The sequence below is a fragment of the Calliphora vicina genome, chromosome 3, assembly GCF_958450345.1.
Source record: "Calliphora vicina chromosome 3, idCalVici1.1, whole genome shotgun sequence".
Taxonomy (NCBI): domain Eukaryota; kingdom Metazoa; phylum Arthropoda; class Insecta; order Diptera; family Calliphoridae; genus Calliphora; species Calliphora vicina.
This window is the reverse complement of record NC_088782.1, coordinates 89,149,713-89,167,264: the sequence shown is the minus strand read 5'-3', so window position 1 is coordinate 89,167,264 and position 17,552 is coordinate 89,149,713. Positions and strand designations below refer to the sequence as shown.

Genomic DNA, 17,552 nt, shown 5'->3' with positions numbered 1-17,552 from the left:
AATAATAATAATAATAATAATAATAATAATAATAATAATAATAATAATAATAATAATAATAATAATAATAATAATAATAATAATAATAATAATAATAATAATAATAATAATAATAATAATAATAATAATAATAATAATAATAATAATAATAATAATAAATAATAATAATAATAATAATAATAATAATAATAATAATAATAATATAATAATAATAATAATAATAATAATAATAATAATAATAATAATAATAATAATAATAATAATAATAATAATAATAAATAATAATAATAATAATAATAATAATAATAATAATAATAATAATAATAATAATAATAATAATAATATAATAATAATAATAATAATAATAATAATAATAATAATAATAATAATAATAATAATAATAATAATAATAATAATAATAATAATAATAAATAATAATAATAATAATAATAATAATAATAATAATAATAATAATAATAATAATAATAATAATAATAATAATAATAATAATAATAATAATAATAATAATAATAATAATAATAATAATAATAATAATAATAATAATAATAATAATAATAATAATAATAATAATAATAATAATAATAATAATAATATAATAATAATAATAATAATAATAATAATAATAATAATAATAATAATAATAATAATAATAATAATAATAATAATAATAATAATAATAATAATAATAATAATAATAATAATAATAATAATAATAATAATAATAATAAAAATAATAATAATAATAATAATAATAATAATAATAATAATAATAATAATAATAATAATAATAATAATAATAATAATAATAATAATAATAATAATAATAATAATAATAATAATAATAATAATAATAATAATAATAATAATAATAATAATAATAATAATAATAATAATAATAATAATAATAATAATAATAATAATAATAATAATAATAATAATAATAATAATAATAATAATAATAATAATAATAATAATAATAATAATAATAATAATAATAATAATAATAATAATAATAATAATAATAATAATAATAATAATAATAATAATAATAATAATAATAATAATAATAATAATAATAATAATAATAATAATAATAATAATAATAATAATAATAATAATAATAATAATAATAATAATAATAATAATAATAATAATAATAATAATAATAATAATAATAATAATAATAATAATAATAATAATAATAATAATAATAATAATAATAATAATAATAATAATAATAATAATAATAATAATAATAATAATAATAATAATAATAATAATAATAATAATAATAATAATAATAATAATAATAATAATAATAATAATAATAATAATAATAATAATAATAATAATAATAATAATAATAATAATAATAATAATAATAATAATAATAATAATAATAATAATAATAATAATAATAATAATAATAATAATAATAATAATAATAATAATAATAATAATAATAATAATAATAATAATAATAATAATAATAATAATAATAATAATAATAATAATAATAATAATAATAATAATAATAATAATAATAATAATAATAATAATAATAATAATAATAATAATAATAATAATAATAATAATAATAATAATAATAATAATAAAATAATAATAATAATAATAATAATAATAATAATAATAATAATAATAATAATAATAATAATAATAATAATAATAATAATAATAATAATAATAATAATAATAATAATAATAATAATAATAATAATAATAATAATAATAATAATAATAATAATAATAATAATAATAATAATAATAATAATAATAATAATAATAATAATAATAATAATAATAATAATAATAATAATAATAATAATAATAATAATAATAATAATAATAATAATAATAATAATAATAATAATAATAATAATAATAATAATAATAATAATAATAATAATAATAATAATAATAATAATAATATAATAATAATAATAATAATAATAATAATAATAATAATAATAATAATAATAATAATAATAATAATAATAATAATAATAATAATAATAATAATAATAATAATAATAATAATAATAATAATAATAATAATAATAATAATAATAATAATAAAATAATAATAATAATAATAATAATAATAATAATAATAATAATAATAATAATAATAATAATAATAATAATAATAATAATAATAATAATAATAATAATAATAATAATAATAATAATAATAATAATAATAATAATAATAATAATAATAATAATAATAATAATAATAATAATAATAATAATAATAATAATAATAATAATAATAATAATAATAATAATAATAATAATAATAATAATAATAATAATAATAATAATAATAATAATAATAATAATAATAATAATAATAATAATAATAATAATAATAATAATAATAATAATAATAATAATAATAATAATAATAATAATAATAATAATAATAATAATAATAATAATAATAATAATAATAATAATATAATAATAATAATAATAATAATAATAATAATAATAATAATAATAATAATAATAATAATAATAATAATAATAATAATAATAATAATAATAATAATAATAATAATAATAATAATAATAATAATAATAATAATAATAATAATAATAATAATAATAATAATAATAATAATAATAATAATAATAATAATAATAATAATAATAATAATAATAATAATAATAATAATAATAATAATAATAATAATAATAATAATAATATAATAATAATAATAATAATAATAATAATAATAATAATAATAATAATAATAATAATAATAATAATAATAATAATAATAATAATAATAATAATAATAATAATAATAATAATAATAATAATAATAATAATAATAATAATAATAATAATAATAATAATAATAATAATAATAATAATATAATAATAATAATAATAATAATAATAATAATAATAATAATAATAATAATAATAATAATAATAATAATAATAATAATAATAATAATAATAATAATAATAATAATAATAATAATAATAATAATAATAATAATAATAATAATAATAATAATAATAATAATAATAATAATAATAATAATAATAATAATAATAATAATAAAATAATAATAATAATAATAATAATAATAATAATAATAATAATAATAATAATAATAATAATAATAATAATAATAATAATAATAATAATAATAATAATAATAATAATAATAATAATAATAATAATAATAATAATAATAATAATAATAATAATAATAATAATAATAATAATAATAATAATAATAATAATAATAATAATAATAATAATAATAATAATAATAATAATAATAATAATAATAATAATAATAATAATAATAATAATAATAATAATAATAATAATAATAATAATAATAATAATAATAATAATAATAATAATAATAATAATAATAATAATAATAATAATAATAATAATAATAATAATAATAATAATAATAATAATAATAATAATAATAATAATAATAATAATAATAATAATAATAATAATAATAATAATAATAATAATAATAATAATAATAATAATAATAATAATAATAATAATAATAATAATAATAATAATAATAATAATAATAATAATAATAATAATAATAATAATAATAATAATAATAATAATAATAATAATAATAATAATAATAATAATAATAATAATAATAATAATAATAATAATAATAATAATAATAATAATAATAATAATAATAATAATAATAATAATAATAATAATAATAATAATAATAATAATAATAATAATAATAATAATAATAATAATAATAATAATAATAATAATAATAATAATAATAATAATAATAATAATAATAATAATAATAATAATAATAATATAATAATAATAATAATAATAATAATAATAATAATAATAATAATAATAATAATAATAATAATAATAATAATAATAATAATAATAATAATAATAATAATAATAATAATAATAATAATAATAATAATAATAATAATAATAATAATAATAATAATAATAATAATAATAATAATAATAATAATAATAATAATAATAATAATAATAATAATAATAATAATAATAATAATAATAATAATAATAATAATAATATAATAATAATAATAATAATAATAATAATAATAATAATAATAATAATAATAATAATAATAATAATAATAATAATAATAATAATAATAATAATAATAATAATAATAATATAATAATAATAATAATAATAATAATAATAATAATAATAATAATAATAATAATAATAATAATAATAATAATAATAATAATAATAATAATAATAATAATAATAATAATAATAATAATAATAATAATAATAATAATAATATAATAATAATAATAATAATAATAATAATAATAATAATAATAATAATAATAATAATAATAATAATAATAATAATAATAATAATAATATAATAATAATAATAATAATAATAATAATAATAATAATAATAATAATAATAATAATAATAATAATAATAATAATAATAATAATAATAATAATAATAATAATAATAATAATAATAATAATAATAATAATAATAATAATAATAATAATAATAATAATAATAATAATAATAATAATAATAATAATAATAATAATAATAATAATAATAATAATAATAATAATAATAATAATAATAATAATAATAATAATAATAATAATAATAATAATAATAATAATAATAATAATAATAATAATAATAATAATAATAATAATAATAATAATAATAATAATAATAATAATAATAATAATAATAATAATAATAATAATAATAATAATAATAATAATAATAATAATAATAATAATAATAATAATAATAATAATAATAATAATAATAATAATAATAATAATAATAATAATAATAATAATAATAATAATAATAATAATAATAATAATAATAATAATAATAATAATAATAATAATAATAATAATAATAATAATAATAATAATAATAATAATAATAATAATAATAATAATAATAATAATAATAATAATAATAATAATAATAATAATAATAATAATAATAATAATAATAATAATAATAATAATAATAATAATAATAATAATAATAATAATAATAATAATAATAATAATAATAATAATAATAATAATAATAATAATAATAATAATAATAATAATAATAATAATAATAATAATAATAATAATAATAATAATAATAATAATAATAATAATAATAATAATAATAATAATAATAATAATAATAATAATAATAATAATAATAATAATAATAATAATAATAATAATAATAATAATAATAATAATAATAATAATAATAATAATAATAATAATAATAATAATAATAATAATAATAATAATAATAATAATAATAATAATAATAATAATAATAATAATAATAATAATAATAATAATAATAATAATAATAATAATAATAATAATAATAATAATAATAATAATAATAATAATAATAATAATAATAATAATAATAATAATAATAATAATAATAATAATAATAATAATAATAATAATAATAATAATAATAATAATAATAATAATAATAATAATAATAATAATAATAATAATAATAATAATAATAATAATAATAATAATAATAATAATAATAATAATAATAATAATAATAATAATAATAATAATAATAATAATAATAATAATAATAATAATAATAATAATAATAATAATAATAATAATAATAATAATAATAATAATAATAATAATAATAATAATAATAATAATAATAATAATAATAATAATAATAATAATAATAATAATAATAATAATAATAATAATAATAATAATAATAATAATAATAATAATAATAATAATAATAATAATAATAATAATAATAATAATAATAATAATAATAATAATAATAATAATAATAATAATAATAATAATAATAATAATAATAATAATAATAATAATAATAATAATAATAATAATAATAATAATAATAATAATAATAATAATAATAATAATAATAATAATAATAATAATAATAATAATAATAATAATAATAATAATAATAATAATAATAATAATAATAATAATAATAATAATAATAATAATAATAATAATAATAATAATAATAATAATAATAATAATAATAATAATAATAATAATAATAATAATAATAATAATAATAATAATAATAATAATAATAATAATAATAATAATAATAATAATAATAATAATAATAATAATAATAATAATAATAATAATAATAATAATAATAATAATAATAATAATAATAATAATAATAATAATAATAATAATAATAATAATAATAATAATAATAATAATAATAATAATAATAATAATAATAATAATAATAATAATAATAATAATAATAATAATAATAATAATAATAATAATAATAATAATAATAATAATAATAATAATAATAATAATAATAATAATAATAATAATAATAATAATAATAATAATAATAATAATAATAATAATAATAATAATAATAATAATAATAATAATAATAATAATAATAATAATAATAATAATAATAATAATAATAATAATAATAATAATAATAATAATAATAATAATAATAATAATAATAATAATAATAATAATAATAATAATAATAATAATAATAATAATAATAATAATAATAATAATAATAATAATAATAATAATAATAATAATAATAATAATAATAATAATAATAATAATAATAATAATAATAATAATAATAATAATAATAATAATAATAATAATAATAATAATAATAATAATAATAATAATAATAATAATAATAATAATAATAATAATAATAATAATAATAATAATAATAATAATAATAATAATAATAATAATAATAATAATAATAATAATAATAATAATAATAATAATAATAATAATAATAATAATAATAATAATAATAATAATAATAATAATAATAATAATAATAATAATAATAATAATAATAATAATAATAATAATAATAATAATAATAATAATAATAATAATAATAATAATAATAATAATAATAATAATAATAATAATAATAATAATAATAATAATAATAATAATAATAATAATAATAATAATAATAATAATAATAATAATAATAATAATAATAATAATAATAATAATAATAATAATAATAATAATAATAATAATAATAATAATAATAATAATAATAATAATAATAATAATAATAATAATAATAATAATAATAATAATAATAATAATAATAATAATAATAATAATAATAATAATAATAATAATAATAATAATAATAATAATAATAATAATAATAATAATAATAATAATAATAATAATAATAATAATAATAATAATAATAATAATAATAATAATAATAATAATAATAATAATAATAATAATAATAATAATAATAATAATAATAATAATAATAATAATAATAATAATAATAATAATAATAATAATAATAATAATAATAATAATAATAATAATAATAATAATAATAATAATAATAATAATAATAATAATAATAATAATAATAATAATAATAATAATAATAATAATAATAATAATAATAATAATAATAATAATAATAATAATAATAATAATAATAATAATAATAATAATAATAATAATAATAATAATAATAATAATAATAATAATAATAATAATAATAATAATAATAATAATAATAATAATAATAATAATAATAATAATAATAATAATAATAATAATAATAATAATAATAATAATAATAATAATAATAATAATAATAATAATAATAATAATAATAATAATAATAATAATAATAATAATAATAATAATAATAATAATAATAATAATAATAATAATAATAATAATAATAATAATAATAATAATAATAATAATAATAATAATAATAATAATAATAATAATAATAATAATAATAATAATAATAATAATAATAATAATAATAATAATAATAATAATAATAATAATAATAATAATAATAATAATAATAATAATAATAATAATAATAATAATAATAATAATAATAATAATAATAATAATAATAATAATAATAATAATAATAATAATAATAATAATAATAATAATAATAATAATAATAATAATAATAATAATAATAATAATAATAATAATAATAATAATAATAATAATAATAATAATAATAATAATAATAATAATAATAATAATAATAATAATAATAATAATAATAATAATAATAATAATAATAATAATAATAATAATAATAATAATAATAATAATAATAATAATAATAATAATAATAATAATAATAATAATAATAATAATAATAATAATAATAATAATAATAATAATAATAATAATAATAATAATAATAATAATAATAATAATAATAATAATAATAATAATAATAATAATAATAATAATAATAATAATAATAATAATAATAATAATAATAATAATAATAATAATAATAATAATAATAATAATAATAATAATAATAATAATAATAATAATAATAATAATAATAATAATAATAATAATAATAATAATAATAATAATAATAATAATAATAATAATAATAATAATAATAATAATAATAATAATAATAATAATAATAATAATAATAATAATAATAATAATAATAATAATAATAATAATAATAATAATAATAATAATAATAATAATAATAATAATAATAATAATAATAATAATAATAATAATAATAATAATAATAATAATAATAATAATAATAATAATAATAATAATAATAATAATAATAATAATAATAATAATAATAATAATAATAATAATAATAATAATAATAATAATAATAATAATAATAATAATAATAATAATAATAATAATAATAATAATAATAATAATAATAATAATAATAATAATAATAATAATAATAATAATAATAATAATAATAATAATAATAATAATAATAATAATAATAATAATAATAATAATAATAATAATAATAATAATAATAATAATAATAATAATAATAATAATAATAATAATAATAATAATAATAATAATAATAATAATAATAATAATAATAATAATAATAATAATAATAATAATAATAATAATAATAATAATAATAATAATAATAATAATAATAATAATAATAATAATAATAATAATAATAATAATAATAATAATAATAATAATAATAATAATAATAATAATAATAATAATAATAATAATAATAATAATAATAATAATAATAATAATAATAATAATAATAATAATAATAATAATAATAATAATAATAATAATAATAATAATAATAATAATAATAATAATAATAATAATAATAATAATAATAATAATAATAATAATAATAATAATAATAATAATAATAATAATAATAATAATAATAATAATAATAATAATAATAATAATAATAATAATAATAATAATAATAATAATAATAATAATAATAATAATAATAATAATAATAATAATAATAATAATAATAATAATAATAATAATAATAATAATAATAATAATAATAATAATAATAATAATAATAATAATAATAATAATAATAATAATAATAATAATAATAATAATAATAATAATAATAATAATAATAATAATAATAATAATAATAATAATAATAATAATAATAATAATAATAATAATAATAATAATAATAATAATAATAATAATAATAATAATAATAATAATAATAATAATAATAATAATAATAATAATAATAATAATAATAATAATAATAATAATAATAATAATAATAATAATAATAATAATAATAATAATAATAATAATAATAATAATAATAATAATAATAATAATAATAATAATAATAATAATAATAATAATAATAATAATAATAATAATAATAATAATAATAATAATAATAATAATAATAATAATAATAATAATAATAATAATAATAATAATAATAATAATAATAATAATAATAATAATAATAATAATAATAATAATAATAATAATAATAATAATAATAATAATAATAATAATAATAATAATAATAATAATAATAATAATAATAATAATAATAATAATAATAATAATAATAATAATAATAATAATAATAATAATAATAATAATAATAATAATAATAATAATAATAATAATAATAATAATAATAATAATAATAATAATAATAATAATAATAATAATAATAATAATAATAATAATAATAATAATAATAATAATAATAATAATAATAATAATAATAATAATAATAATAATAATAATAATAATAATAATAATAATAATAATAATAATAATAATAATAATAATAATAATAATAATAATAATAATAATAATAATAATAATAATAATAATAATAATAATAATAATAATAATAATAATAATAATAATAATAATAATAATAATAATAATAATAATAATAATAATAATAATAATAATAATAATAATAATAATAATAATAATAATAATAATAATAATAATAATAATAATAATAATAATAATAATAATAATAATAATAATAATAATAATAATAATAATAATAATAATAATAATAATAATAATAATAATAATAATAATAATAATAATAATAATAATAATAATAATAATAATAATAATAATAATAATAATAATAATAATAATAATAATAATAATAATAATAATAATAATAATAATAATAATAATAATAATAATAATAATAATAATAATAATAATAATAATAATAATAATAATAATAATAATAATAATAATAATAATAATAATAATAATAATAATAATAATAATAATAATAATAATAATAATAATAATAATAATAATAATAATAATAATAATAATAATAATAATAATAATAATAATAATAATAATAATAATAATAATAATAATAATAATAATAATAATAATAATAATAATAATAATAATAATAATAATAATAATAATAATAATAATAATAATAATAATAATAATAATAATAATAATAATAATAATAATAATAATAATAATAATAATAATAATAATAATAATAATAATAATAATAATAATAATAATAATAATAATAATAATAATAATAATAATAATAATAATAATAATAATAATAATAATAATAATAATAATAATAATAATAATAATAATAATAATAATAATAATAATAATAATAATAATAATAATAATAATAATAATAATAATAATAATAATAATAATAATAATAATAATAATAATAATAATAATAATAATAATAATAATAATAATAATAATAATAATAATAATAATAATAATAATAATAATAATAATAATAATAATAATAATAATAATAATAATAATAATAATAATAATAATAATAATAATAATAATAATAATAATAATAATAATAATAATAATAATAATAATAATAATAATAATAATAATAATAATAATAATAATAATAATAATAATAATAATAATAATAATAATAATAATAATAATAATAATAATAATAATAATAATAATAATAATAATAATAATAATAATAATAATAATAATAATAATAATAATAATAATAATAATAATAATAATAATAATAATAATAATAATAATAATAATAATAATAATAATAATAATAATAATAATAATAATAATAATAATAATAATAATAATAATAATAATAATAATAATAATAATAATAATAATAATAATAATAATAATAAAAAGATGAATAATTTAGTAAAATTTAATCTTAATCACAATAGATCAATTTATATAATAACTATTTTTACACTTAATTTATGAAGTTTTTAAATTTTCAAATATCCATACTTTTATCCTCCTTATTTGTCACCTTTATTAGCTGCTTTTTTTTTGTCAATCCTTTCTTGGCGTTATTAGATTCAGCTACTGATTTCGCTGCTGGCTTCTTTTTTGGCTTTGGAAAGAAATCGCATTGAGTAGATGCAGAAAACTTTTTTAATTTGAGTCTTCCATCGACAAGCGGTATGAAAGCATGGTATTGAGCAGTGCCATCGATTGTTACCGCAGCATCGAATCTGCTCTTTAGTGTTTTCAATGTTTCCTCATGATCCTCTTTGCTACTAAAAACTATTTTAGTTTCTTTACAATAATTATTTGCCCAATGGAATAAAGCAGTCGCATCTAAGATGCGATCTTGATGAGAGCACTGGAGGCTATACTTCGCTGCATTTCTTTTGAGGTTTGCTCCAATACCATCACATGCTCCTTTACCATGAGCAGTAGGATGAAAATGCCACTCAGCTGGCATTCCAAAATCTTTTTCATGAGCTGTAAGATTTGCGAAGCTACTTTTGTTTTTAAAATGTTGACGAGCTCCGTCCGAAACGTAGTATACCTTTTCTACTGTAAATTTTGATTTTAGATAATTTAGTATTATCTTCTGGTACTCATAAACTGCAACGGTGTCATGTTTTAAATCGTGTCATGTTTTAAATTTTCGATGACCAAGGAAAAATTTGAAGAATTCTTTATAACACTAGGAGATCGGTTTCTGGCATGTGGAGACTACAATGCCAAACATACATATTGGGGTTCGCGATTGGTAAATCCCAGAGGTAGACAGCTGTATAAAGCTCTAGTTGATCGCAAAAATTGTTTAGATTTTGTGTCTCCTGGACACCCAACTTATTGGCCAACTGATCCTAGAAAAATTCCTGATCTAATAGACTTCGCCATATGCAGAAATATTATTCGGAATGCAATATCCACAGAAATATCCTATGATCTATCTTCTGACCACTCTCCTGTAATTATTAATTATTGTGAGAGACCCAACACCCCAAGATTTCCTAAGGACTCTTTGTATTTTAAGACAAATTGGCTAAAATATAGGAAATATATCAGCAGTCATATCCACACAAATCCTAATTTACAGTGTGAGGAAGACATAGATAGGACCGTTAATGACTTCACGTCATTGATTGTTTCGGCTCTGGAACACTCTAGGTGCCAGATCCCTCCAAAAACTAATACGCCTATTTCAAGTTCGGATATTGAAAGACTTCTTCTCGAAAAGAGAAGACTCAGAAGAGAATGGCAACATAATAGATCACCTGCTGCAAAGCAGAGGCTGTCCGCAGCAGTACGAAAACTGAAAAGAGCCCTTCATTTAGAGGAGGATCGCATAAACGAAAAATATATTAAAAGTTTGACGAGTACAAAATACACAAATTTCTCTCTTTGGAAGGCAACGAGGAACATTAAGCCACCGGTAGAGGCACAAAGCGCTTTAAGAAAAGCTGACGGAACCTGGGCACGAAGTGCTATAGAAAAAGCCTCAGTATTTGCTGAACATTTAAGTGAAGTATTTCAGCCCAACTCCACGGCAAATGAGTTTGAACTAGAAGAACTGCCAGCTTCAACAATGGCTAATGCAGCCCAATTCGATATTAGTCCTGAGGATGTTAATAGAGTAATTAAAAATAAATTAGACTTGAAAAAATCACCGGGATATGATTTAATAACGCCATCAATGATTAAGAACCTACCAAATGTGGCAATAATTGTGCTATCTATATTGTTTAATGCGATCTTGAAACTAGGAATTTATCCAAAAAATTGGAAAATTTCTCAAATAATAATGATACCTAAACCGGGTAAAGATTTAACCCTGCCATCTTCTTATAGACCTATTAGCCTACTCCCTTGTTTGTCGAAGTTATTCGAAAAAATATTCCAGGAAAAGATAATACCTTTTTTGAATGATGGAAACATTATCCCAGTACACCAATTTGGTTTCCGTGAACATCATGGCACCATTGAACAGGTCAATCGTTTAACTGGAGAGATTCGAAAATCTTTTGAATTAAAGAAATATTGTTCTGCCATCTTTTTAGACGTTGCTCAGGCTTTTGACAAGGTATGGCATAAGGGTCTAATACATAAAATCAAATGTTTACTACCACTATGTACTCATAAATTGCTGGAGTCTTATTTATCGAATAGACTTTTCAGAGTTAAGTACAATGATTATGTGACGAGAGAATGCAAGATTGGAGCTGGCGTTCCACAGGGAAGTGTACTAGGACCTACGCTATATTTGATTTACACCTCCGACCTCCCTACGTGCGATAAACTAACAATTTCAACATTTGCTGATGATACCGCCATTATTAGCTCAGACGAAAACCCACTCATGGCATCTAGTCAACTACAGAATTACCTCGTACGTGTGGAGTCATGGTTGAAAAACTGGCGAATAAAGGTAAATGAGCTGAAAAGTAAACATGTTACGTTCGCTCTAAGGAGAGGAAATTGCCCACCTGTCACACTCAACAACGTTAATATACCGCAGTCTGATTATGTCACCTACCTTGGTATTCATCTAGATAGAAGGCTTACTTGGCGCCGACACATAGAAACCAAGAGACTTCACATGAAGTTAAAAGCCTCTAGCTTTCATTGGTTAATCAATGACCAATCAAAATTAAGCCTTGAATATAAAGTCATCCTGTATAAGACCGTTTTAAAACCAATTTGGACATATGGAATTCAATTATGGGGAATGGCTAGCAACACCAGTATTGATCTTATACAGAGGGCCCAATCTAAAATTCTTAGGACCATGACGGGAGCACCATGGTACATAAGAAATGAAAACATCCACAGAGACTTAGAAGTGACATTGGTAAAGGAAGAGTTCGAGAAAGTCCGTGAGAAATATATTGTGAAGCTGCGAAACCATCCCAATACGCTTGCAAGACAACTTGTGCAGACCCAAACCCGATCCAGGCTCCGTAGAGCAGATCTACCACCCCGCTAAGATGAGTGACAGTTTACCATAATGGCTCTCTTGCTGAAGAGCAAATAGTTTTAATTTTAGTTATAAGATTTAAATACTTATTGTAAGGTCAAAATAGACAGATTCAATAAATCAATAAAACGTTAAAAAAAAAAAAAAAAATGTTTTAAATCGTCGGATATGATTGCCATACTTTTGTGTTCCAGGTTTTCTTCTTTCATGTAGTAAATAACTACTGTGAATATAGTTGCTTCGGAGAAGGGCCATAAAATATTTCCACTTGATTCCAAAAATTTTTTTTCTGGGGCACCTGATATTTTAACAATGAAAATCACGTGCGCTGAAAACTACCTCTAGGATTGACTAAAAAAGCCGCAAGATACAAAACTCAGACAAATTTTGGGGGTGGAAAATTAATAGCGGTCGGCCTCATATTGCACCCCTCCAGTGGCTATTATCGGTCAGTGGTTGTGGTTTTTATTTTTAAGGTTTTAGAAACACTTACACACAAATATGAAAAAAATCAATTTAAAAACATTTATCTTGAGTTACAAAACATTTATTTTGATAGATATCCCACTCGCATCCCACTAAGCGACCAAAAAGGTTTTAAAGGAAAAGACCTAAGCTTTCTTTTGAGAAAAAAAATTAATAAAAAAAGAGTCCATTTTGGAAAAAAAAAGTCAAAAAGGTTTTTTATTTTTCAAAAAAAAGTAAAAAATTGTATGTCTTGAGTTACAAAACATTTTTTTTATAGATATCCCACTCGCATCCCACTAAGCGACAAAAAGGGTGTTAAAGGAAAACACATAAGCTTTCTTCTGAGCAAAAAAAAAAAAATTAAAAAATGTTTCCATTTTTTTAAAAAAAGTCAACAAAGTTTTTGATTTTGCAAAAAAATTCAAAAATTTTAAATCTTGGGTTACAAAATATTTTTTTTGATAGATATCCCACTCGCATCTTTTCCTAAGCGACCTATATGGTCGCTTAGGAAAAGACCTAAGCTTTCTTAAAAAAATAAAAAAAAAATAAATAAAAAGGGCCCAAAAAAAAGTCAAAAATATTTTTGATTTAAAAAAAAAAATCAAAAATATTTTATTAAATTTTTTTAATTTTTTTTTCGAAAGATTGCATAAATAGCTATCTAAACTATTTGGGACACATTTTGCTAAGAACAATAGGTAATAAGTTATATGGATAAAAAAAACACCTGTTTGGTGTCCGAATTACTATCCAATAGAACTAACATTGGTGTTAGTTCTTCATCGCGATCGGAAGACATCGATTTCAAAAGTTATTTCACTTGACGTGAAATGCCCCATATGTATATATATTCACGTTATATACCCTATTTTTTGGAGTTTTTTCTCTAAATTTTGGGTAATACAGCATAGAATATGACATTTTTTACCACTAAACTGGTCTTTTTAGTATAATAATTGTGATGGATGTTTCTTTTTATCTTTATTGAGGATAAATAAAATGTTGTATTCCGAAAATTCCAAACAAGAATGTTTATTTTTAATATTTAGCTAGGTTTAACCTTTGCAATTGGTTTAGATTTCATTAAAAATACTCTAATTAAAACTACCAATCTCGTATGCATACAGACATCTGTATAAAGCTGTATTTACATGAGACAATGATATTTCAATTCAATTCTTTTTATTTATAAAAAATTTCATTAAAAATGTATTTTATAAAAATGAAAAATAGTTTTCATGCTGTAGCCAGTAACGCAAATAAGATAAGTAAAATGAAAAATGTTCAGCAAAAACACAGCAAAAGTGTAATATTTGAAAATCTATGATTATGATAATAATTGTGTAAAATAAAAAAAAATATCAAAAAAGGCATGAAACTGGAAAAAAATATTTTAAAATATTAAAAAAAAAATTAATTAAAAATTATTTCTGTCGATTTTTCAGAATATTTGGCTATTAAGAATTTATTTTCATAATATTCTAAATGTTGAAATCTTGAAATATAAAAACCTGTGTAAAATGTATTAAAAAAAATAAAATTTCATACTTCCGTTCATATTTTTAAAAAAAGTTAAAAACATGACGTTTGCAATAAATTTTGTTTGGTTACTTTTTTAGCATTTTGGTTATTTTTTTAATCAAACTTGGTTACAAATATTTGGAGGTTGTGGCAACACTGATGCCTACATATTTCATAACGGGGAGAGTGATCAAAACAAAAAAAATGTGGCAATTGTCAAGAGTTTGGACATACTAAAAATTATTGTACCTTACAAACAGTGTGTGTGGCATGATGAGACCTTCATTCTTCATCACAATGTGATATCCTAAAGAATGGTCTCAGAAGAAAATGTGGTAACTGTGGTGGCGATCATTCAGCCAACTACCGCGGGTGCCCAGTTTATAAGGAGTTATTGAACAGATTAAGAGAGAGGCAAAAGCTAATAAGAGGGAAAACATCTGAAGTACCAGCCTACAAATTTGAAAACACCTATCCACCAGTCAATTCTGAAGTTCCGCTATTGAACAAACAAGCAGCCTCAACTCAATTAAATTCACAATCCACTCAAATTGATCAGCCTAAGAATGTAGCAGGTTCTTATGCCAATGTTTTGAGAACGGGTTACCAGCAACCTGGTGTTCCCAAAAATACGGGAGGGTTGGAGTGCATAAGCGCTTACCCAGAATATTACCTCTCTTAATTAAAATATGACAAACTTTATGTCATCCATGCAAAACACAATACAAGAGCTTTTAAGAGCGCAGAACCAAATGATACAAATCCTCTTAACAAAAACATGAGTTATTTGAGACTATGTTTCTGGAATGCGAAC

At 11.2% G+C, this 17,552-nt stretch overlaps 2 protein-coding genes across 2 annotated transcripts in view; both read left to right on the top strand.

Annotated features, from left to right (window-relative positions):
* LOC135953418 (probable serine/threonine-protein kinase clkA) overlaps nucleotides 1-963 on the top strand; it is a gene marked incomplete at both ends in the record, with an annotated part of 2,795 nt that extends 1,832 nt beyond the window's left edge. The window contains one exon of the mRNA XM_065503315.1: nucleotides 744-963. Within this exon, the coding sequence (XP_065359387.1) occupies nucleotides 744-963 (220 nt within the window). The remainder of the gene's footprint in view (nucleotides 1-743) is intronic.
* A 4,038-nt stretch (nucleotides 964-5,001) lies between these two features.
* On the top strand, nucleotides 5,002-5,514 carry LOC135953419 (myb-like protein D; the record flags this gene model as incomplete). Its single annotated transcript, XM_065503316.1, has 1 exon — nucleotides 5,002-5,514. A coding segment is annotated over one exon (513 nt), but the record flags the coding sequence as incomplete, so codon positions are not given.
* Nucleotides 5,515-17,552: the final 12,038 nt, after the last annotated feature.